The 26069-nt window shown below is 48.8% G+C and overlaps 1 protein-coding gene across 1 annotated transcript in view; it reads left to right on the top strand.

The window, feature by feature from the left end:
* Window positions 1–26069, top strand: part of LOC126543562 (uncharacterized) — a 238409-nt gene that overhangs the window by 139646 nt on the left and 72694 nt on the right. The window contains exon 2 of the mRNA XM_055062392.2: window positions 24110–24160. Within this exon, the coding sequence (XP_054918367.2) occupies window positions 24110–24160 (51 nt within the window). The remainder of the gene's footprint in view (window positions 1–24109; window positions 24161–26069) is intronic.

Here is a 26069-nt window from a genome sequence, read left to right as displayed (position 1 = left end):
TCTCCCCATTTTTCTTTCTCGAGTGGAGTGTAGCAAACCGGACCCTGCCTGGTTGACATCCTTAAATTCCCCACCTCTCTTATATTCTATTAGCAAACATTAATAGAGAATTGAATGTGTAGTTCAGAAATGCCGTAAAAAGGGTGCTTGTTTGATGCACTTCATTTTCCATAATAATAGCTGGCTCGATGCCCCTTTATAGAATAGGCTCGTCATACATCTCTATAATACCACGCAAACCGAGCCCCTTCTTGCTTCTTCCTACTCTCTAGTTGTCGAGCCAACGTCGTCTATGCAGTTCATCACTTGCTGCCATGGCAGCTGAACAATTATCCATAGAATGTAACGTCCCAGAGCAACACACGCGCTATGAAAAGCACTCCAGCTGACGGTTTCGGTTTGTTTTCGACCGCTCGAGGCTCTTTAATGTGCACCCAAAGCTGCACACAACGAGCCTTCTTGAAATTCAACCCTACAGGAACGCGGTCGCCGCAGACGGGACTCGAACCTGCTACTTCGTGCACGCTCACCAGCCGAACGCCACAACCGCTGATCCGCCGCTCATGGGGGCGGGTGGTTGTGAAAGCAAGGCGATGCCGCCGCCACCGACCGTGTCACGACGAACACGCGGGCGCTCGATAAGATTTATCGATCGCTTTCCTTGCTCTCACTGTGGCCGCAGTTAGCACCTGCGAGGCAGACTCCGCGCACGCCGCGTGTTTATGAAGTAAATTGTATCACGAAAGTATTCCGGCGTCCGTCTTAGGAAAGCACTTCACGGTTGTCCGTACAGAGCACGGCTACCAGTCCCTCACCGCCTCTCTGCGACCGCCTTGCCCTTACTGTTCGTCGAACACGCGGTGCAGGAGTCTCGTAGATGGATGCCTCGACAATGCCGCGTCTCTGCACAACGTGTACGTCGGTGGCTCGCGACCCGCGCGCGGACCGGCCGGACAGCGGGGGTTGGGGGTGTAAGAATGACCGGTAGAAAAGAGGTTCGACGGTGCGTTGCACGCTTATACGAGGCACGTCGTGTTGCGAATTCTTTCGGGGGAATACGGCAATTCACCCAGGAGGTGGGCAGCGGGCCGTGGTCGTCGTCCCTTCCATCGATGCTGCTGATGCAAGACGTCGCACGGGGAGTGGCCGGAGCCTTTCTCCCGCGCACGAACATGATCGATAACAGGAGCGGAGATTGTATCGCCCTTGGTTTTTCTTTTTCTGTCCTTTCTTTTTGTTTTACCCACTCATTCTACTCTGCTCTTCACTTCTATCTATCCCATCGAATCCTCCCCATCCCTTTCCGTCGACTGTTCTCGGCCTTTATCATGCCCCACGGACCTTGTTTTACTGCTAAGCCGCCTCTCTGCTTCTTCTTCATCTTCTGCTTTCGGGAAAAGCTTCTCCACCGAATCATCGTGAGCGTGAAGGCGGGTGACGACATTGTTGCGGAGCCGCAGGAGCGCTCGAGAAGGGAGAGAGGGAAAACTGGAGGAAGCAGAGGAAAGAGTCGTTTTCTTCGATTGGCAGTAAGGAGAGAGAGAGAAAGAGAGGGAGGGAGAGATAGCTCCGTAGTGTCACAGCGCGCGGAGCAGGGTCACACGATTCGCCTGGCTTCTTTTTTCCCGCCATCGTAAAACCAGTCTCGTCCTTGTCAATTACGGACTTTTATGAAGGTCCTCGTCCGCGCACCGCATTCTCTCCTCTTTATACCGGCTCTCAGTTAGAGAGCACCGAACCGAGCTTTTGCTGCGGGCGTGGGCTTTTGACTTCTTCCGCACACCCCGATCTTTTCGTCGGGACATCCCGCCTGTCTCCTCTTCATGACCGATAGGCTAGAGTTGACGAGGTAGAGAGAGAGGGGGGAGGGGGGAGGAGAGGTAATTGAGGGACGAAGCGCGCGACCAAGGTCAGTTTGCCGCAGAAAAAAAAAAAAAAACGATCGGTCACGTTTCATCCGCTCAGTAATTTACCGCTTTTGGCGCGCCCATTTGACAAATTGTGAACGAATTGGGGGAGAGGGCATTCAGTGCGTCAGCATATGCTGCGAATGGCCAGGGAGCATTTCTGTGAAACAGGCGTGGTCGGTAGATAAGCGAGCAGAATGTGGAAGGCACGTACTAAGTGAAAGTTGTAAGTGGAGGTTCGTAAGTAAGGCAGGCAGTTCAGTCCCCGAGTAAGCGAGTTGGCTCATTTATTTACAGATCTTTCTTTTTTTTAATTCTTACACTGCGCCCTGAAGCAGCCCTTCTAGAATAAAATAACTGTCCGCAATAGCCTACCTTCAGGATTATATAAAATTTAATTCCTGGGTTTTATGTGCAAAAGCACGATCTGATTATAAGGTACGCCGCGTAGTGGGGGAATCCGGATTAATTTTGACCACCAGGGGTTTCGTTAACGTGTGCATAATGCGCGGTGCATGAGTGTTCTTCTTTTTTTTTTTTATTTTCCACCACGTCCGGAGTGCGGCCGCCTAGGCCGGGTATCGAACCCGAGACCTCGCGCTCATCAGCGCAACGCCATAGCCACTTGAGTGCCAGGGCGGGTCATGTTTCATAATGCTGAACGGAAATTCGTGCGTCCTACTGCCGCCGCTCCGTTGCGACACATTTCTTCTGCTCTTTACCCAATGCTTTAAATAAATAAATAAATAAATAAATAAATAAATAAATAAATAAATAAATAAATTCAAACACAATGTCTGAAACACAATTCTTCGAGGTTATGAAAAAGTTGAAAGTGCATAAGCAGGCACAACTAGCCATTCGCGCATACTTTATTTATTTATTTATTTATTTATTTATTTATTTATTTATTTATTTATTTATTTATTTATTTACAGTTATGTATTTCCTTGTTTATGCTCGCCTCATCGAGCAATGAACAAGATGTGTCTCGATGCTACATTCGCTATTGCATTGTTGCCCGAAATCCACAAGGGTCAAATACACATATTGTGCCTTTATATGCTTTTTTATTTATTTACAGTCACTTTTTACTGTTGTAAAGTCAACGCTATTGATTGCAAGTGCACACGTTCGCTTCCGATGTCTGCCGGCTGCCGCCAGTAAAACCAAGGAAATAATGTAAGTAGGCTTCTCCTTACAAGGACTCCTATTGCGGAGAAGCCAGCTTTGACAAATATTTGTTTGAGAGACAATTTTCACGTGGATAGCTCCAAACAGTTGTGAATACGCACTTCTATAAATATCAACGCAAAAAAAGTCAAGTGGCGAGAGATGGTCTATGGACTATGGAGATACCACGCAACTGTGGTCACTGCTACTGGAACCACGTGGTTACAGTCCAACGCATTTACATAGCGTCCAACAATCTCTCCAGATATCTTTCTAGCCTGTGTCTAAATGTTTCATAGCCTGTGGTACAGCATTTGGGAAATAGCACTATGATCTCTCGCAACCTCTCTCGTAAGAACACTCGAAACCAACAAGATAAGGCAGTATTTCCAGTCCAAAGCGTAAGCTATACTTCCAAAGTTACGGGGACATGTTTTTTTCTTCAAGAAAGGCAGTGCAGATAGTGCGAAAAGTTGGACAACGCAAGAAGCGACAACACTTCTGAAATGTTACAAAATCTGAGACATCGACACCTCGGCGGATAAAACGTTATCAGCTGGCTCAAGCTTCAGAGATTTGGCTCCCGAAATGCGTCGCATTGGTGGAGTGAAAATACCCCGCCTATGTTGTCATAGCTTAGCATACATATTTCCCTTTTATGTTTTTTTTCGGTAGCTTAATAGAGATGCAAAAACACGTTTGTGGATGAATAAGTAGGTTCTGGAGGATCAATGATATCTATACATCGTTTCCATTAGCTCCGTTAGAGACAGGTGTGCCAACCGTGTTCCTTTACACGGAGTTTGCGCGCATCAATTTTCATATGTAACGCAAGAACAGGAAACATCAAGTTGACGTTCTATACTGCAGCTCCATCCCCTGCATCTTGTCGCTGCGCCGCTTGGCAAGCATCTATTCCTCCACCTTTCGAAATGAAGGATGAGTTAAGTCCTTTGGGGAATGCTGTCGTTATAACCACGCGCTCACTGATATTCATCTTTCTTCAGAGCAAACAAGCTTGCTTCGTTTTCTCTTTGTTTAAGGATTTTGACGCCTAATCTATGAAAGTCGAAAGGAAGAAATATTAAAAACAAGAAAAAAAGAAATGATGAAAAAGTAAGAGTAAAAAGTAAGTAAGCGATGCGCGTCGCCAAGTTTGCGTCTTATACGCCAGCAGCGTCTATGCAGCCCGCTTTTCAGTCCCTCGGCCAAGATCTTTCATTCATCTTCGCTCTAAGAAAACTTTAAAGAAAAGTATGGAACATATTTTTGTTCTTGCATAAAAGTGGAAACTTCGTGCGCCGTTACACACTACATGACAAAACAGAATGCGACAGAACGTCATTTTTTTCTTTTTCTTTCATTTCTCTCTGTGTGTTCTTTGCAAGGCAGCGCTGTGCGCAGAAAGCGTGAGAGATAAAAGTGAAGTTGTTGAAGTCGAGCTTCTAGGCTGCTACCTGCGCACTCATTTCCCGTGAGACTCGGTCGCTCGGAGTCCTCACGAGCACTACATTACCGTTCTTCTTGTTCTTTTTCCTTTCTTTCTTCTTTTTTGCAGCTGCTAAAGTTGATTGAAATCTACCAAATTTTATATTGCGCAACGAGGCGCCTTCCATAAAACCTTGGAAGATAACCTAGTCGGCGAATTGTCCTCAGAGACGAAGGTATAGAAAGGAACTTCCCTCGTTTTAAACACGTAGACGAGGCGCTGAAAGGAAGAATCGAGCACGGCGAAGAAGGAAAGGACGAAAGAGAAAAGCACCTAAATACAAGGGAATAGAAACGGCAACAAAATGTCGCGAATCCCAGAGGACGATCCGATACGGTATTCAAATTTCGGCAGTCAAACCGAAAAATATTCGGAACGTTCTTGGAACGTGTATAGCGTGATCCAGCTTCGCGAGTAAGACATTGCATCCACCGCGCACTCGGAATATGCCGCGTCTCGAGTCCGTCGGGCAGAATAGTGCTCGCGACATAGATGCCAAACAACGTGCGAAAAAACACACCACATCTCTGTAGTCTTCTTTCTGTTCTTTTTTCTTTTGTTTTGTTACCGTGCGCGTTACTTGCTGCGTATAACATCCTTGTGTGGTAATCGTGTGTGTATACAGAAGCACGTAGGTACTTCCACGTCGAACAACTGAATGCCCCCCCCCCCCCCCCCCCCACTTTTTTTTTTTCTTTTACCGACGATATTTCTCGCGATTTGTGTGCTTTCCATTTCGCCCGCAGTATACTGCATATGCCCTTCGGTGCGGTCCAGCCTTCGCACTCGACTCCCAAAATGCGTTCGCTCGTCGTCTAACGTAACCGAAACCGAAGCGATGCCTCGCGTCAAATCCATGCAAGAGAGAAGCTCCTGCTCTTCCAGAATCACTGCCGCCGCCGGCGACGACGTCGAAGACGACGCGCACAATGGAAACTCTAGTTCGGCAATGACGGGTGGTACGAACGCGACTGAACCACAGGCCACAAAACAGGCAGAGTGAAAGGCACACCTCCTTTGCATAACAAAAAAGCCCCATCCACCCACGCACTCACACAAAGCAAGAAAGAAAGAAAGAAAGAAAGAAAGAAAGAAAGAAAGAAAGAAAGAAAGAAAGAAAGAAAGAAAGAAAGAAAGAAAGATGAAGAAGCGGCAAAAGGTACCCATGGTGATTCTAAACGAAGAGTGGAGACTTTTCATGCCGGTGCAGCATACAAAAGGATACGGTAGGCAGATGGAAAACGGCGATTTTCTGTAACGCTAAAAAAAAAAAAAAGGTTCAGCGCTGCGTAATGTACATGGTACTGGTGCGTTGCTTAAGAACTCGACGAGCATTTCTGTACGTCCACTTCATTCATCCGTGCCCTCCATTGCGGCTGAACGTTCTTCAGCATGGGTTGGCTAAGAATCGGGCCGCATTCACAAAGCTGCGCGCCATAGGCTCGTAGTGCCATGCATTCGTTTGTGAGCTACGTGCGTTGTTTAAAGTTAATTTCGTCTTTAAACTGTACTTAAGCAGTGTGGGGGATATATATATATATATGTATATAAACTCCGCATTGGTAGTTCATGCCCTGTGAACAGTTCATGGTAATTAGTACACACTAAATAATTGTTGTGATAATTGTTGACAGACTTTCTATCTATTCAAGAAAAAAATTGAAGGCACCAAAGCATCGTCGCGGATTACTCGGTTACGCAATTCCAGGTCCACACCGTACGAAGCCAGGTACGCGCGCGCGCAAGCGTGTAAGGAAATATATATATATATATATATAGTCTGTCAACAATTATCGCAACAATTATTTAGTGTGTACTAATTACCATGAACTGTTCACAGGGCATGAACTACCAATGCGGAGTTTAGATAGTTAGGTCCTTAGGCGTTGAGACAGTCATTATCTCAGTCATTATCTAGCATACTAACATATTTGATGGCAGAGAAAAAACAATCTACAGGGCAAGGGTTCAGTAGTCTACGAGAGCCTACAGACTGGACGTACACTGAGCTTTCTTTTTTTTTTTGTTATGAGGAAAATGACAGACATGCCAGGAATTGTTCTCAAATGTGAGTCACCTAGCGAATTCGAACCTCAAGTTATCTGACCACTCAGGCCTAGGCATATATAGCACCCGTGTCACTGCACTGATCTCGCGAGCCACAAACGCAGCAGACGAGAGAGACGAAGTGCGAAAGAAAAACGGATGAAAGAACTCGCTCGACAGCAAGAAGAAAAGAAAATGGAGGGGAGCGTACGCGTCGTTTCGTATTTGAATGCAACTCGCGGAATATGGCCGTGGCGGGGCCAGACCCTGCGACGCCAACGAAAGTCGTCTGCGCCTCCCTCTTTGCAAAGCAGACGGCTTTCACACGCCCGTCTCTTTCTCAGCTCGCGAGAGGGGGAACGCCAGCGCCCTCTCTCCTCCTTCCCCGCCAACCTTGCAGCTTCGTCCCGCCTTTTGTGTGCATCCGCGTACGCATTGGAATGCGGCGTGTCGGCAACTCTCTCTTTCGTACGACGCCGCGCATAGGAAAAAAAGAAGAAATAGAAAGAAAATAGGAGGCGCCAATGTAGAGACAAGATCGAGATAAAGATAGAAAAAAAAATGAAAGAAAGGAAGCCACTGGACTGAAGAAGAACACGGACGCGAAATCTCCGAGAGCGAATAGATGCAGGACCACAGGGAACACGGAGGCCTCCCCTCACTCCACTCCACATCATTCTCTATTCATCCTTTCTCATTTCATTTTGTTGTTGTTGTTTTTTATCACTCAGGACAAATTTTTTCCCGCCCGTAGCAATGGATACCAATCGGAAGTGACTGCGGAGAATTGCGAAAGGACGCCCCGACTTCGAGAGTGCGTGCTCTCTTCTCGGAAACCACCGAGCGAAGAGCGAATGCACGGGCTCACATACGGCACCGAGTCGGAGCGGCTGGGCTGCGCGTTTCTATGCACCCGGCAGGAGATGGTTCGCAGTAATGGGCAGTGGTCGCCGAAACCGCAAAAGGTTGGCGAGTAACAGCGCTGTCTGAGCCGCTTGATCGTCTCCATCGTCGCGTTGATGGCTGTGAGTGGAGTTGCAACAGCTGCTTACGACAACATGCGAATCATGTGAAAAAGCATACGAACCAGACAACGCTGACAAGTACACTATGCCGTTTGACACAGGAAAGAAAGCGGGACAATTGAAGCGCTTTCATTGGCGGACAATGTCGGTCTCTCCGTATCTCTCTTTGCATCTGCTTGTGCGTCCGTGCGTGTGTGCATACGCGTAGGTGTGCGCGTACGCATGCGTGTTTGAGGACGTTGCTGCTTATGCTGCCTTCTTCTGGTTTGAAAGATACTAAGGAACTGTTTAGATAGCGTCCCCAAGCATCTTTAGCTACCTCAAAACTCAAACTCTCTTGTACGCTTTTTTGAGCTATTTTGTACTCTCCTTGCGTTCTTTTGTACGGCTGACTGATACTGTCCCCTAACATCAGGGCCCCAATTTCTATAATTCCATGTTGTTTAGGATAATATTGGATAACCGAACCTAACACAGGGCGGAGGGGGAGGGGGGGGGGAATCGAAGACCCCTGCCTAACATGAAATGAAAAGAAATGGAGCAGACCAGAGGACGTAAACTTTAATCACTCTCATAAGAACCAAATAGCGAAGCGACGGCAAGAGGGCGATGCAAAAGGTACACAATGTATTTTACACTTAGGTACGGGGGGTGGGGGTAGCAAGCTTATTAGGAACAAGAGCGAGCAGTCGTTGAAGTAGGTAGCGTCCTCGTGTTTATTAGTATACACACTACACTGCACGCGCATCGTCGAGAGGCTCTCGGCAGAGGCCCTCAGTCGGGACCAGGGTTACTCTAGTCGGGACCCGTTGTTGCGCGGCCTCTGGCGGGAATGCCGTACACTACGTAGAGGATGTCGGGCAGAGAGAGCATCGTATGTTTTGTTTTCTTCCCCACCGTCCACAACCGTGTTCTCCTTTGTTCCGGAGCCGCCGCACTGGATACTTCCCGACGTCTGGATCGCTAATTGAGTCCCGGTGTCCCTCGGCATACATCCTCCACAAAGGCTCTACGTACAAGCGTGCTTGGCACACAGACAGCGTCGGTGTCGTTATTTGCCCGGCGCACGGGCGCAGTTCGTTAGCCCAAGCGGTAACTAGCGTGCTTCTCCGTGTGAGCGAATGTTGTCTGGGTACCTGCGCACTCTTTCTAATACAGACCAGTTCCGTGCAGTGTTGTCCGAAGCTTTGCGACGGTTTGACCGCTCGTGAGAGACGACGTAACGAACCGCTGCACCGCTTATCCGCCATATGCGCGAAGTGCAGTTTTTCGCTCCTTTTCTGCTTCAGGAGAGCACGCGAAATTTGCGAATTTTCGTGATTCCGCGCGCGTTTACTTTTGCGTGAGGATGAGCTGACGGTGAAGGAAATTTCCGTTGAATGTGGCTCTGCTCCATAAAACTCTTAAAACAGCGCGCGTGCGCTGGGCGCATTTTATGGCGTTGTACGCAATTAAATTCCAACAATGTATGTACTACGCCGAATGCAGACGCTCGCGATGCAGCTTCGTGTGGTAAGGCTTTGAATGAGCGCAGCCTAGAACATGTCATGTGAACGTTAGGAGGAAGCCAGTGTTTGGGTTTCCGGTTTCGCGATCGATACGCGCATGCTACGAACCCTATGGCAGAACCCGCCTCTTATCCTCCGCTCGAAAGCCAGCTGCACACACTAGATAAAGTGAACTCACTCGCCACGTGTAGGAGTCCTCCTTCCTCTCACTGAACACGCCATCTGTATTATCTGATCTTGTTTTTAGTGCTAGGTATTGACAGCACGAAAGAACTTCTCGCGTGACATGGTGCCAGACGTGACTTGTATCAGTCGTCCCCGCCATACTTAATATGCGTCCCTGGAAGGAAAGCAGAACTTTACTAGGGTGGCACCGAGAAATGCATTAGGGGTTACCGCAGTGGGCTCTGCATGTTATCGAGCGGGAATGTCCATAAGCGTACGCAAAAAAGAAAGTACTGTACTAGAAAAAAACTACTTACGCAAAAAAGAGCACTGGACACAGTGCACGCAAACATATTCAGCGAGCATATTCTGTCTTCGACACGACTTTCTCCTTGCCTGAGTAAATTTTGTTGAGCTGTTTGTAGCGCGCTCAACGACGCTGACACTCGCAAAATGCACACGTGCGTACATTTGCGCTCAATCATCCATTCTCATTATCTCTCCGTCTCCCCGCTGTTGCTTCCCCACATAGCTTTCTCTTTTCCTGCCCTCAAATGCTTTATCCTCAATCTCTCGTTGAACAGCGTGGCTGCGTCCTCCTCATCCTCCTCCCGTAAGGTGCACTCAACCGCTCAGCTCAAAAGCTATGCGTGAGAGCCGAACGACGCAGTCATGCGGCGCTGTCGCGCTTGCCCGCAGGCGATCGAGACAATCCTTGCGCGAACGCGTAAAGTAAATACTTAGGAACAAAAACTACATTATAATAGCCCTTAGATGAGCAACGGGTGTTTTCGTACGGGCGTCTTGAATATGCATATATCTTCGTACGCTCTATTTTTGTTTGCCAGTATATGCACGTAAACGTTTGCAGTCTGAAGTTTATTTCTTTCTTCCCACGAAAACTAAGAGGAGATAGTAGTAAAAAAGAAAGAAAGAACGACGTCACTGGAACTGGCTTCGGCGCTTACTCCGTAAAGCAATTTACGCCCCTAAAAGTGGATAAGAGTGTAAATCGGTCCATAATTCACACTCTTGTTGTGTAATGGTGTGAACTGCAGACCGATTTACAGCTTTATTCGCTTTTAAGGACTCACATTACAGTGTTTTACGCATAGTTGGTGTTGTAAAAGCAACAGAGAACTAAATCAATGCAGGTGAACAACATATCGCCGCAGTATCATTCACGAAGTAAGAAAAGAAAAAGAAAATGCACCAAATTAAATAAAGATCGGCAATCCACAATACAGCAAGGCAAGAATAAATGACAGTTCTACCTATACAGCAGAACACAACCGTGAAAGTACATAGCTAATAGATATCTTCGTTAAGAGCAACGCAAGGAAAATGCATATAATGAGTGCAAGCAGGAATAATAAAGACGCAAGTAAGGTATGAAGCGCTCACAATGGGCGCTGCCAATGCAGTAAACAGAGTGTGCGAGATGGAACAGTCAGGGCGGACATCGGCCGCAAGCGACGGCGACCGAAAGCGAACGGGCCAGCGAAGACAGCGAGAAGACGTTTCGCTGAGTCAGGCTTAGAAAGCGAGAACGGAAGACCACTGCGATGAGAGATGCGCCTTTCCCTCTCTCTCTCTCTCTCTCCTCGCCGTCTCGGCCGGTCGGTGACGCGTGTCCGAAAAGTGCCGCTAGGCGCGAGGTAGCCACTTTCCCTCGCCGGTTCACCGATGCCGATCGAGGCCTCGTTCATTAAGGCCTACAGCATCGAATTTCCCACGCATCGCTTCTGCAGCGTGTGTATAGGACTGTGAATTGGGAAAGCGCGAGGGAGGCGACGAGAGCGAGTCTTTTTTTTTTCCCCGCAGAGGTCCGGCAATCGGAACGCACGCAAGCACGACGGTCGTCTACCTCTTTATTCAATCTCTCGTAAAAGATAACATATAAGAACACATAAAAAAATGGAAGGTGAAAGAGCTTCCGCTCCAGTGTGGCCATAACGGACTTGAAGCCAATTGGCGCATTAGAGAATGAAGGGTTACGGAAACTTAGAGGTCAATTTAATAGTGTGGTCTATAAACTCTGCATTTTTCGCCATGGACGATCTCGCGCCCGGCACGGCGGTGGGCGTTATAGCGTCCACGCTCAACGCCATCGCCCACGATGACGTCGCGCTGCCGAGAGCGAGGTCGCGGGTTCGGTTATTCCTTACAGTGGCGGCCGCATTCCGATGGAGGCGAAATGCAAGAACGCTCATGTAATGTGCTTCGGGTGTACGTTATAGAGCCCCCGCTGGTAAAAAAGTTAATCCGAAGCCATCCACTATGGCGTCCCTGATAACCTAGTACCGTACAAGTTAAGGGATAGTAAACCCCCTAATTTAACGTAATGGACGATCTCACGGCGTCACCATTGGACAGTACGGTATTCAATGGGGACTGAAACGTGAGGCGGTGCTGCCTGCCACATGGTCATTCGTGCTCGCAGTTTGTCGGTGTGCGTGTTCACGCCTGTATTCACTCGCGTGTGGACATTCTGTTCAAATGAACCTGCTGACAGCGCTGCGCATGTTCTGTATGCGAGACAGCAAGCGTTTGGCTATAGTTGCGTCATTTCGTCGCACCCAACGGGGCGTCCCGCGGTATGTAGACGCTTCGTGCGAGACACTGGTCCGCACAAAATACACTGCGATCAGATTTGGAAACACCGGGCCACGCACGTGTAGTGCGAGTGTGCTGTGGTGTCCTCGTTTTGTGCATCCCGTCATTCGTGCATGGAGTAAATATGACACGTTAGCCAAGCTGCCAGACAAACCTCTCCAGATTTTATTACGGCGCGTGAGTCACTCTCCCTCCATCTCTCTCTCTCTCTCTCTCTCTCTCTCTCTCTCTCTCTCTCTCTCTCTCTCTCTCTCTCTCTCTCTCTCTCTCTATTCTCTTGCCTCTCCTGAAAGGCACATTTGCCGCAAGTGAGACGCACACAAAAACAGTACAAGGCACACAGATGACTACGCGGTCTCTCGTGTTGTCACCAATGTGTATTCCATTTTGCGTGCGCCTTATGTGCAGCAAATGTGTCTTTCAGCGTACACAAACTAGGCCAAGATTCGGTTCAATTGAAGTCCGCCTCTCCTTTTCGTCCCAGCGCGATGTGGCGTAGCCACGCTCCGCCGGACCTTGTTCGCGCAAAACCAGCTATACCTTTATATGAAGCCGATGAAGTCGAGTCGAGTTGGCCTGCAACAGGTCGTCGGGTTCGCGTAAATGCCAACGTGCCGGGCCGAGCCATCTCGAGCGTCGAGGCGAGTTCAGTCAATCCACCTTCAGAGGGTTGGCTGACTCGCCGAGCCCGAGTGGGCAAGATGCGTGTAAACGCGATCGGGTCGGACTGGGTATAAGCTCGATTTACGACTCGACGCGCTAGCGTTGGGTTCCCCCGTAAAAGGAGCTGTATACTTTCTCGTTCTCTCTACACGCGAGGAACTGCAGCGCCGACGAAATATAGTTCTACTGAGTGGCCTAAAACTATTCTCGGTCTTGCGAGGGTGCGAGGATGCTTACAATAACGGTATACCGAGAGGAGTCACGAGTCCTATGACGGAGTCATGTTTGTGAGAGAACACCTTCTAGCAGCTAATTAAAGCACTAGGTTGGGCATGTTTTGCTTAAATATCTAGTCACAGACGATCGAACTCGGGACACAATCAACGGGCTTACACTAAACTGCGGCAAAAAGGTGAGACGTTGTTCAGGGTTCTTGCCTTATTCATTTTGGTTCAGGCTCCTGTGAACTGAACGACACTATATAACAATCTATAACAATAAGAAAGGTACTAATAAAGGGTCATTTATCGCTGAAAATTAAGCAGCTGGAGCACTACATCATCATTACAATCGCAGCGAAGAAGACAACAAATGCGACTGAACTAAATCGTGAAAACAATTAGCTTTTATTGTTGTCCTTACGTACCTGCCGCCCATACTCTATTGATCCTAATCTGCATCGTTACTCGCCCTGCATTCGGTGCAATGCGAGGATTTCAACCAGTTTACAGCTACGCTCGACTTCGGTAAAGGGGAAGCATGCATAACGCGAGCATAACGGGGAATAATCGACGCCGCTACAACACAGAGCTTCTTCGCGCGCTAAATATAGGCTCATACGTCTCAAATCACGATGTTCCGGCATACGTTTCAGCTATGCCTGTGAGAGGGGGGTATATGACGCGGGTCGCGCTATAAACCGGTAGCGCAAGGTATGAGAAGATGAGCATTTAGCTGGCCGATCTTTTTAATGAGACTCGTCCATGCGCTTATTTTTTTTTTCTCATCGTCATTAGAGACAGAACAATCCGCAGCAAAGAGACCGGGGCAACCCGTTCCATCGGGGTTCGTATTAATTGCGCCTTCATTTCTTTCAAGCTCGCCTCCTCGCGGGTGATATCGTACCGCCGCATCGTTTCGATTCAGGAGTAGCGGGTGAACCGTGAAATAAGGCGGCTACGCAGTCGCCCGCAGGAATAATTTACCGCCCATACGGGCTAGACCGCCCTGCGGCCTATAGCTACGATTTGCGGAAGCGCGAAACGTTGAGTTGTTGGACCCATTCTGGAGTTGAACAATAAATAATGTAAAATGAAGCAGGAGCAGGAGCTACAGGGATTTAGAGGCCGGCTATTTTCGAACTGAGCGCTGCGGGCGAGCCCGCGATTCTGGTTGAAGCCGAAAAGAAAGAAAGAAAGAAAGAAAGAAAGAAAGAAAGAAAGAAAGAAAGAAAGACGTCGGAGTGTTGTGCGTTTGACAGCAACTGTTCTGTGCAGGTAAACCTCTGAGAAATATTCGACGTGCAGCGCGCATTTCAAGACATCAAAGCAAGCTAACGTTTCCTCGAGCTATTTCGTCTCCTCCTTCAGCGGGGTGACCGGTCTTTCGAGGCTTTCCACGTACGGTACACAAAGAGAGTCACGAACAAAAAGAAGGTGGACAAAAACCGCGTGGTGGACAAGCCGTCCTAACGTCAGATCGAAGAAGTCTTAAATCAAAGTTAAATCTGCCCCCCCCCCCCCCCCCCTACAAAAAAGTGCAGGCCGCTATTTTCCAGCATGCCTCTGACTTACGAAGTAAGGCGAAAGAAATAGTGTGGCGCACGCTTCCTTTCTTCTTTATGTTTTTTTCCTTTTAGCGCTGCGTGTGCCTCAAGACAAAGCTGCACACAAGCCAGAAAGGTCAGACGACAAAGCAGCGCTCTTTCGAAATTCGCGTGCCCGCTCGCGGAGCAAATGCTCGGGCCGCGTAATGGCGTGAGCGCCGAAGGGAAGCGCGCGCATTCAGAATTTCGCGCAAGCCGCAGGAGGAGTTAAGGCATGGAGCCGAGGCGGGGGCCAGCCAGCCTCATTAGGTTCCTTTAATAGGGGGGACGACGACGCTCGTCCTTTTGTCAGAGTGCCGCAGAGACAAGTCCCGTTCAGCTTCTGACAAAAAGGGGAGGGGTGTGGGAGAAGACATGCCGCCATCTCCGAGCGGTGGACACACACGCCAAGAACTTCAGCGGACCGCCACGGTTGCGAACACGTAAGCAAAACGGCCAAGCAGCCGGAGGAACTCTCGAGCTCTGGGTAATGTTCGAGGTGTTCCCCTCCCCCCTCCTACTCCCCCCCCCCCCCCAAAAGAAAAGAAGGAAGCCTCCCTCCTCCCAGCATGTCCTCCACAGCGAAAAATTTCGGTACACGCTCCGAATTCTAAGAGACGGCCCCAATCAGTTTCGATCAAAGAGCTCGCTTGGCTCGTCTGAACCTCGCGGGACAAGTTATTGTCTGGCTGACCTCGTTTGTCTCTTCTCTTCATTACTGCGCGCGCGCGCGAGCGTCTTGTCGGGACAAAGCCTACATCGAACAACACGCGCGAAAGAAAACTAAAAAAAGAGAGAACGAGATAAAGAAGTCATGCTTGTAAAACTGGCCGTGTGGGTCGAATGGCCGTGTGGGTCGAATAATTGAAAAGAGAAAAGCAAGATCGGAAATGCATTCTATTTCGCGAACACTTCGTTGAATTGCGTTAATTGAACGCTTCGTCAGATTTAAAATACCGTCTCTTTCTTTCCCCCCCCTTTTTTTCGGCAACTAAAGCCGTACATCGGGGCAAAATAACCGTGATACTTCTGCCGCGAAATTTAGACACCGCGAATGTTCACTGTTCTCTTGGTTCACGAAATTTTAGCGTTTTACGGAATTCTGTATACGTTGTCAACGCGAGCACGTAGTATAACGACCGGCCGCCGAAAGCTCCAGGAAGGACTGACGTTCATACACATGAGGCATCCAGTCAACCGGCCGTCTTAGAAATCTGCAAATGTATCTTGCGGTAGCACCTCCATCGTGTGTTTGTGTCTGGCACGACTACCATGCAGTGAAAAGTTTGTCTCGTCTTTCATCGCTTCCTATCTGCACCAAGAAAACGAGGTGAAATTTGCGTAACATACAGAGAGAGAGAGTGAGAGAAAGGCAAAGGAAAGAGATGGAGGTTAACCAGAGATTATCTGCGGTTGGCTACCCTGTACTGGGGGAGGGGCAAGGGGACATACATCTACCAAAAGATATTCCTCACAAAATTTTATTTACACAGTCTTGTATCTAGAGATACTATGTATGTGTTGCCATAAAGTTCGCAGAATCTCTCTACGCATGGTATCGCCCTCTCCGCCAAATATGAGCTACAGAACTTTCGTAATAGATAATATAGGCGGGTATACGCTGTTAGCAGAAATTAAAGTAACAATGCACACGAAAGGGCCAGGTTCCGTGTCGTGCAGCAACCGAGGGCTGCTCGATTCCGTTTTCCGCATTTCACGCGCCGCGGCGTTGCCGAGGTCAGCGCCTGTCCGTGACCAACGCGCGAGGACTCCTTCCATGGCCGGCGCCTTTCGCGCTCGTCAAGGCAGCGGTCGAGGCAGCACGGATCCTCGGCTCCCGCGCGTTCGCTTTCCGAGGCTCGGAGAGAAGGTACGTGGCAGGCTCGCTGTGTGATGCAAATAACAAGGTCCTCCGTAGCGCGTTTTCCGCGGTTTAGCCCAGACCGCGTGCGTTTTAGAATATGGCACTGACGTCGCCGGCTACAGCTGGGTATAGAGTAACCAGGCGGGAGACTGGTTAAACGGAAGGTAAGGAAGAAGCGCTGACTGCGAACCACACCTGATAGTGAAAAATGCAATATGTAAATGTGCTGGAAGGGAGATAGGAGGAAAGATTTCAGGAAGCAAAACTTGCTTACGAATCACACAAGCGAAAGAAGAGAGAAGGAGAGAGAGAGAAATTAAAAGGGAAAGGTAGGGAGGTTAACCAAGTACGTGCCCGGTTGGCTACCCTACACTTGGGAAGGGGAGAAGGGGATTGGATTGTAAAACTTTATTTGTCCAACAGATGTAGGGAAGGCGGAGAAGGAGAAGAAGAATTAGGAGTGGGAGAGAAGAAAAATAACTAAGAGTCGGTCATTCACAGGGTCAGTTGCAGAGAAATTGTCACTGTCACAAGAGCTCGTACAGTCCAGTAGCCTTCAATAAGTGCGGAAGGGCTTTTGTGGCCTTTCGCATGCAAGAATGCACAGGCCATGGTCCCAGGATCTTTTCCTTCGAGATCACTCTATTATCTAATAGGCTGACTTTATCTTCTAGAGTACGTCGTTGAGCGTCAAAGGATGGGTAATGACACAGAACGTGCTCTAGAGTCTCATCGCACCCGCACAAACTGCACGCGGCACTGTTGGTCATTCCCAATAGGAGTGAATAGGAATTTGTAAATGCGACGCCCTACCACACGCGACACAGTAAAGTTGCTTCGCGGCGGGAGAGTCCAGGTGAGAGGCGAAGTCGCAAGTTAGGGTCGAGAGAGTGCAAGCGTTAGTGGGTGAAACCCGGTGACTTGCATCGTAGTGCGATGTGGCGAGCCAGTGATTGAAGTTGCCGCGCAGCATCCGTTCTTGAGAAGGGTATATATGCACCCGCTGATGTTTTTCATGAGCCGAGCGAGCAGCTTCATCTGCGCTGTCGTTGCCGATAGTTCCGCAGTGGTTCGGCAACCGTTTAAATGCAATGTCGCATCCTTTCTCGAGCACAAGCGACAGGAACGCGATATCCAATAGGAGAGTATAGCATCACCGACTGAGTGCTTCCAAGTTCCGCGATAGTCGCGCTTACATCGCGTTTATGATTGTGCATAAATCGTCGCCCAATCTTTGCTTTGTATTTTGCATGTTTGTTGGCTTTCCCCCCCCCCCCCCCCCCCTTATCTCTCTCTTCCGGCTCGCTTATATTTCTTCCCTTATGAGGAACAAAGTTTGGTTCACAGTCCGCATTTCGTTTGCGTTTGTCCCGTTCTGTGCGCTGAGATGTATACCAACCATGGAGCCCAGGCTAGCAGCCTGCTGCCGCTGGCTTAACTCAGTGCTTACTAGCGAAATCGGCGATTGCAATAGTTTTTCTCTTTTTTTTTTTCTAGTTCTGTGTTTCTCCATTACCAGGAGGAAGAGAGTCAACTATTGGCTGCTCACGTAATTGTAACCTAATATCTAGAGCACTGTCAGTTCACGTGATTCTCCTCAAAATGAAGGGACTCAGCGTGGTTGTATTTGTTCGCAAACGCTTTCGGGCTTCTTGGTCTCCAGGGACGAGCGTCGCTCGAAGAAATTAGGTTTGCATTAATTACGCGCGCACATTTAGCAGCGGCTGCGGTACAGCGACACGAGCCGTCAAAATTGTCAAGTATAAGAACGACATTTTTTTATCACCATCATCATCATCATTGAGCTCTCGAGCGCCGCAGTGTCACAGTGGCACAAGCACACGATAAAGTACATACCACCAGTTTATATACTTTATCTGCCCAGAGCACACATGACAGTGACGACAGCGGAGCGAAAAGTATGGGGTGCGCGATGGCGAAGGAAAAATGTCCTTGATTACGTTCCACTACCGGCTTCAAGCGAACGCATCTGCATGGAAGCAGATTGAAGATAATGGTGGTGTCGTGATTGTCACACGGAACGATTGTCGCGCATGGAACTTGTAACGGGGATCACTTGCCGATATTTCTTTCTTCTCACATTTCTTTTTTTAATCATTATTTGGCGATTCCTTTCTGGCTGGCGTATACCGCAGCATATTATTTTCCCAACGACCCTCAGGGCGGCGGTTTCAACGAAATGAACAGAACCTACACAAACGAAAAAAATTTCGTTACAAATAACGCGGGCCCTGGCGCAATATCTCGACGAACAGCGACCTACCGTAGAGCGCTCTAATTGCTCCCAAAGAGAACCGGGTGGGGGGGTCACAACGTTCGTCTGGCATCTGAGGTTCTACCCCGAGGACTCGAAATCCGGCGCGTTAATATTCTCATGGCGATTCGCGTGTACGCCTGGGCTGTGACCGCGGGAATACGCGGAACGTACGTGACCAGTGCTCAACGAGCCCTGCGGGCCGCACCGGCAAATGTGGCCGCCCCTCGGCCGGCCGCCAAGCGGACATAACGAGGCATCAAGTCCGCCACGAAGGCTAAATAAAAACGAAAGAACGGTACGGTGCCTGAGCGCCGCTAAGAGAACGGAACGGCTGGGCAGAGCTCGAAGCTTGGGTGGGCGTGCGTTCTAAGGGAAGGAGGGGGAGCGAATGAGGATGAGATTGTTGTATCGAAAGACACTTTCGTCCCTCGGCATCAAAATATGCGCAAGAACGAGCGACGCGGGTAACAAGGCGTGTCCGCAATAGCGAACTAAAAGCGCGCCCAAGGGCATCGCACTGCCACGTGACGTTGAAGAAAGAAAGAAAGAAAGAAGGAAGGAAAGAAAGAAAGAAAGGAATGAAGTAAGGAAGGGAAGCACTTAATATTGCCGTAGGCGATGTCTAGTTAGTGTGCACATGGCTGCATTGAACACATTAGCTTTCTACGGGGAAAAAAAAAAAAAACTAGAGAAACAAGTATAGCAGTGGGTCTGCTGTTTTTTTTTACGCGTCTGCTGTTTTTATTTTAGGGACGCTATAGTGCTTGTTGAGAAGAGGCGTACATTTGCCCCACCACAGCGTTGTACAGGGAAAAAAGAAACATTGGCAGTATCTAAAACAACAAATGGCAAACGCACGAAGGGGGAAAAAAGATGTACGAAGCTGGGCCCGGCGAACAGAAAACACGTGGCAATGAGAAGAAAACAGAAAACAGTGTAGGCACAAATGAAGACCAGATTATACGAAAATCAGAGCAAGCCCCCCCCCCCCCCCCAGCCCCCCCTTTCTCGCGCAAAAAAGATAAAAAAACAACAACATAAGAGCAGGGTCCTTACGCAGCGTCTCCGTTGCATCAAGGCTTGCGGTGTCCGAGAGACAGGCGACAGCTGTTCACGACGGCCTCACCTTACGTCGCGGCGCGCGTTAAAAAACCGCTGATTTCGCGCGCCGCTGATGCCACGCAGGCAGGCTGGCGTCTGCAGAAGCCAGGGAAGCGAACGTAAAGGCGTCCGCCAGAGGGAGGTCTTGCGCGTTGTTGTCATCGTCGCTCTTATCTGTCTTCTCGCTTCTTCTCGTTTGCTCTCCTTTCATGAGCACCGGGCACAACAGTGTCCGAGTTCTGCGGTCGGTGAGAAAGGCCACTTAAACGGGGGCTCTCTGCGGCAGCTTTCGCCGACTAAGCTATTTTTCCAGAGTCGTTATGAAGTGAGGGTAGCGTGACAGGCAAGGACGAAAAAAAAAGTAAGCTCAAGAACTTTCAGACAGACACACGAACACACGCACACACACACATACACACACACAAACGAAGAGAGAGAAAAAAATAGAAACAGACGGGGACAACGACAAGCAGACGCGAACACCTACTTCCAAATGACTTTAATTAGCTCAACGTATATATGCAGCTTATTAAGAACAATGAATGCGCATAGCTGACATCCTTTCGGTCGAGCGATATATGTAGTCTTCTAGCCACAACCACGTCCGAGTTATGCTAATTAATGCCTCATCAGCCATCTTAAGACATAAAACGTCACAGCGCATGCTCCCATTAGAATATTTTTTTTCGACATGGAGTAAAGGCAAAGTGGACCACCCCGCAATGGCAAATGTCAGCAAGAAAAAGAAATGACTAATAAGAAGGCGATAAAGTAGACAATAAAACACCCACATACTCAACTAAATTCGGTCTGCACAAACTAGCCTAAATGTCAACATTGCTACAGAATATTTGCCGAGTCCATTGATACGATATTCCTTTGCTCTTTCACTATTATTGCTTATTAGTGCTTGCCTTTCTTTATTATTACCATTTTTATCATGACTGGCGCAGAACGTGTGGCGCTCGCCATACCCGACCATGTCATGCAGCCTTTCAAGTCTTTTCAAGTATTTTTTTCTTTTATTCTTCTGATCAGCAGGTGAACGCGCTTCGTTCCACGGCCCGCACACATACACAAAATATGTTCTCGTATATCTATAGTACCATGTTCTAGTACGGTGTTAGTACTGTATACCTGAGCGGTGCCCTCTTCCGAAAGAACAACGGATTGCCCGGGTCTCGTCAGCACGTGATACAGAGACGTGACACGACTTCCCACCGAGGCACAACGCCTTCACACCACATTAGTGCCATTTTTCGGTCCTTCCGCGCGGCCATCTCACGTGGGGGTCCGCGCGCAACGCACTTTAACCGAGAAGCACGTTTCGGACATCTTGAGCCGTGCTCACGAGCGACTTGAAGCAGACCAACCCGTTTGTTGGCGACGTGGAGTAGACCAAGTCGCCATTTCGAGCCGAGCTTTCTGTGTGCACCGCCCAACGCAAGGTGTTCCGAGCATGGCAATAATGGCGATGTCAGCAGGAGAGTGTGGCCGGGCACGAGTCAACATTGCGCTACTATGCAGTGGGCGCACTCAACGGTTAAAAAAATGTTCGCGTCGACGACGCAAAGTTGGGAAGGTGGAAGCGACCGCTATGTAGGATAAAGATGATCATGCCCTATACGCGCGTTGCAACACTCAATGGGCACGAACATGACGGCTGGGCTCTAGCGTTCTGGCCTCTCACTAAACCTTTAGCAGTATTAATAAGACTTACGTGGGTGCAGACCAGGAATTTCCCGCTTAATCTGCAATTTCAACCTATTTGCATTACAAAGAACCGTCCCAATGATCGAACTATAAGTGTGCCTCAGCGTTGGCACCTCTTGCTACAACGTGAGGCTTATAGCGCGTGAAAAAGGCAAGGACGAAAGGGAGACGTGACACACACAGGCGCTATCTTGTCTTTTTCACGCCTCCCTTTCGTCCTCGTCTTTTTCACGCGCTATAAGCATCACGTTGTCTTACCAACAAGCCCAAATCACTGCTTTACAGCATTTCATTTCTTGCTACAACGTGTAATTGGACAATAGACCAGGGCTTCTTGTGCGTCCCGTCCCGTGCTACGAAGGCACTTTAACTATGTCTGAGATTCTAGCCTCAACGATATACCTTGGTCCTGTATGTTGCGTTGTGATTGCATATGTGTATGGAGTGTGGTATGTGCTGTATGTATCAGCTGTCCTTAGGGCTCTTCTAAAGAATCAAAGCAAACAAACAAGAAAACACGACAACAGTTTTACCGACGAGCATCTCCGTATATACTGGCAACAAAAGTTGGAGAGAGTGTGGGGAGAGGCGTCTGGCTTCGAACTCTGGGGAAAATTCAAACAGTAGATTTCATAGCGAGCCGTTTATATCGGCGCACAACCAACTTGAAATGTATGACGCGATAAATGCGCGAGCCACAAAAAAAAAAAAAAGGAGGACGCTTAAGCTTCGCTTTTAAGAGTAGAAAGCGATTGCATTCAAATATTCCTGACTGCTTCTCACGCTTCCCGACAACTGGAGCGTAGAGAGAGAGAGAGAGAAGGTAAGAAGGAAAGGCAGGTTGGTTAAGCAGACTGAGTCCAGTTTGCTACCCTACACGTGGGGAGGGGAATGGGGAGTGAAAGAGAGAGAGAGAGAACTTAGGTGTAGGATGTCTATAGTCGGGCACTCAAGTCTGTTGCCTTCAGGTAGTGAAAAAGTGCTCGAACTGCTTTCTGCGCTAATGAACTGTGAGGCCAGGCTCCCAAGATCTTCGCTTCCGTAAATGGCCTGTCATCCAGTCTATTCAAGGCACATTGGAGAGTCTCACGTTGATTATCAAAGCGAGAACAGTGGCACAGAAGGTGACTGATGGTCTCTTCACACTTGCACTTGGCGCACATTGGTGAATCCGCCATTCCAATACGATAGCTGTAGGAGTTGGTGAATGCTACTCCTACAAACAGCCGACACAGCAGTGTTGCGTCACGTCGTGGAAGATTCGCTGGTAATTTAAGTTTCAGTGATGGGTCGAGGCTGTATAAACGACAAACTGGAGCGTATGTAAGCGTAATGCTTACCGGGAAACGCAGGCCGCGAACGCTATGCACGAAGACGAGCTTTGTGGTAGAAGCGCGGCCTCTTGCGTGGGCCGCGATGCGGCGGAGGTGAGCACCATCTGGAATTGTTTCAAGGAAGCGGGCGCGCCGCTCCGTGGACTCCCGAGATATTTACGCGCCGGCGTGCGCAAATGGTGGACGCCGTCTCCGGTCTATATATTGTAGAAACGCTGGAAAAGGGGTTTGAGTTTTCGCGTAACAGAATTAGGTTTTCTCGCATTCTCAAATTACAGTCCGAGAGCTATCATGTCTGTAGGTTGTGTGTAAGCCGTAGTTTACGATTTTTCCACGTATTTTAGCTGAGAAATTCAATTAGTTCAGTCGATTCCTTGCATCACATGGAAGGTCAGGGTATGCGTGGTTTAAAAATATTTTTGCTCGAACGCCAGACGCGAGACCCGACGCCGGATTTCCTGCGACACGGGCTTCTTAACGCTACCGCGTTAAAACGATTATTCTTCTCACGATGGGCGGTCGTGGCGTTCGCCTATACACGCCGTACGCTTGGTGCTCTCCTCTCGTCGCGGGCTTATCGCCTAACCAACGATGCTCAATGCCTAACCCGAACAATGCGCAGGCGTACGGGGCACAGCAAGTTCGAAGACGCACTTTTAGAAGATATACTCGATAATCTCCTTATAACAATAACGAGAGCATGGTGGGGGTTAACGCTCGTTCATTAATCTCATTTTTAATTGACCAGCCCCATTGTCTACTCGGGCTCACGTACACTCCGGTCGGTCTCTGGAGAATGCCAGCGCTAAACTCGAGAAGCGTAGAGAGAGAGAGAGAGAGAGAAAGAATTCGGCGGATCCCACGCTTACATCGAAATCGGTGTTCAGCGAAGCTTTCTTCGATGCTTGTGCAGACGTTAAAGTAAGCGCCACACAAAAGTAACGCTAATGACTGAAACGCTAGACACGCGGTATGCGCGCAGTTGCGCACATCCCAGCGGCCCATGCAAGTTGTCTGTTACGTCGCATACACCCAGTGGCCCAAGTTGTTAACTACACTCGGCAAGACAGCGCCCGGAAAGTGGGAGGAAGGAGCAACAAAGACTTGCCTTAAAAGAAATATACGATATAGGAATCTCTCCGCGTTTCTGGTGCCACTCGTGGCCCCCGTCGCCCCACTTAAAGTATTCAGAGAGGGGAAGATGCTGCACTCGTGTAACGTTAGGGCACCGGCGCCTTGCCCCGTGGCTACCTCATTAACTCTTCTAAATTACCGCCCCAGATGGAACGACTGTTTGTTCTTTTGTTGTTTCGCGCCCGATTTCAGAGCGCTCTGAAAGAAACGTGCGCGGAGTTGCAACTCGCCTCTTCTTCGTCGGTGTGTGTGTGCTCATTCTTTACCGCTCTTTCGTTTTTTCGTGCAGGTCCGCTGGGAGACGCCACTGCGAGTCGACGCCACGCACCTCGTTCGAACGGTGAGTGGAGTTGGCACGCCTGGGGGGTTCTTTATCAGAGAGACAGGAAAAGAAAATTAGTTTGCGATTGGGACCTGTTCTCGTATGCCTCCAACCTCCCCCTCCCCCCTCTATCCTCCTCCTCATTTTCTTGCTGTTGTTGCTGCTGCTACTGCTTGTAATGTTTACTTATTTATTTATTTATTTATTTATTTATCTATTTATTTATTTATTTATTTATTTATTTATTTATTTATTTATTAACATACGTACGCATTACCCAAGCAGGCACATATATACAAGGTGGGTGGGGGCTTGGACTCCGAAATCAGGCGGCGCGCGATGGTTTCGGAGGCTCTGGTGGGGGCGCATTAAGGAATTCCTACCAAAAAGTATTACCTAGGGGGAAATCGGGCCCTGACATATGGTTCGGCTACTGTGAGAAAAATGGGTTGCACGTGGATTTGCCTTTCTTATCTTTTTATGTGTGCTTGTAGTTTCAGACGTTATTGTAGCTGCATTTATTACGCTTTATATTTCTAAATTTCCAAACAATCATTTTTTTTTCTAGAGGGCTGAAGCAAACTAGTCTCCGTGCACTGTGCATAACCATTGCGAACTGTTGCCTATATATCGCGATATTTCATTTGAAATAGATCGATTTTCAATGGCACCGAAGCCGTCTGAAGCCAGAAGGACAAAATTTAGACGAAAACTACCCGCCATTACCGTCCTGGCTAAATCGCAATCCTTTCAGCTCACGTAGACGCTACGACACTAGGTTTCCTTGTAGTAAATCTTATAGGACGCTTTATGCGTGGGTTAAAAAAAAAAACTCTGCTGTCATGGCTGTCACTACGCATGCATTTCCTGCACTACAGCCCCGCGGGCTATTTAAACTCTCGTTGACCTCGATCGGTATGCGAGTAAAACAAAATCAGAGCCGTGGCTTGAAAACGATGCGTGACAGCACTTGATTTCTAGTCAACTAAAAAGCGCCCACGTCGCACCGGTGTCACGTTCGGTTTGGCGTGCGAATTGACTTGCGCTAACAAGCGACAACTGTTATTTATCGCTTTCGCAGCGCGTCGACTAATCTTCGAGTTAGCGACAAGTAACCCGGTGAATAGATTCACAAGCGCGAGATGCCCGTCTGCCGTCGACGTATAGATGAGTTGAACATTAGCAATGACCCTTAGTTAAACACAGTGTAGCGCAGATGAGTACTCGCGTCTTATATTTCCGCGGTCCCGCTTCATGTGATTTGGCTGACAATTTACGATCCTACACACCTGGGGGTGGGGGGGGGGGGGGTATTCTGTAAGAGTCTACCTAGTGGACTGTCCATTTCGGCCACTGCTGATTGGCTGATTGTATGTAGCTGTACGAGCGAGGAGGAGACGAGCGGCCCTAGCCAATCAGCAGCGACCGAAATGGACAGTTCACTAAGTGTACTCTTACAGAATACCCCCCCCCCCCCCCCCCCGCCCTGCACAACTCTTTAGCATGCGTCGTAGATGTAGCACCTCGTATTTTAATTAAATGACCACAAATTTTTTTGTCGATGTGCGATAGCATAAACTGCGGTAAGCGAAGCCACACAGCTGAGCTGCTGCCGCCCGAAAGACGCAGTACGTGAGCCAATCTAACAAGAACGGCGCAGTGTTACCTGTGGGTGCTCTGAAGGTTGCGCTACTTTTCAGGTTCCAGTCACTTTAGGTAGAGCCTTTCATATGGAGGCGCTTGATGCACGCAGCCAATAGTACGTCCTAGGAACAGCCTGGAGCTACTGTCGACGACGTTCTTCCCCCATGTATGCACTGGTCAAATTTGCCGCTGGGTGAACGCATTCCACCAGGCGTGCCCAGCAATAGCCAGAGTAACTGCAAGTACAAAACCTAAAGCACGCACTAAAGCGGGAATGAAGACA

This window comes from Dermacentor andersoni, chromosome 3 (genome assembly GCF_023375885.2).
Source record: "Dermacentor andersoni chromosome 3, qqDerAnde1_hic_scaffold, whole genome shotgun sequence".
Lineage (NCBI taxonomy): Eukaryota > Metazoa > Arthropoda > Arachnida > Ixodida > Ixodidae > Dermacentor > Dermacentor andersoni.
Note: the sequence above shows the minus strand (reverse complement) of the source record. Positions and strands in the feature narration are given on the sequence as shown.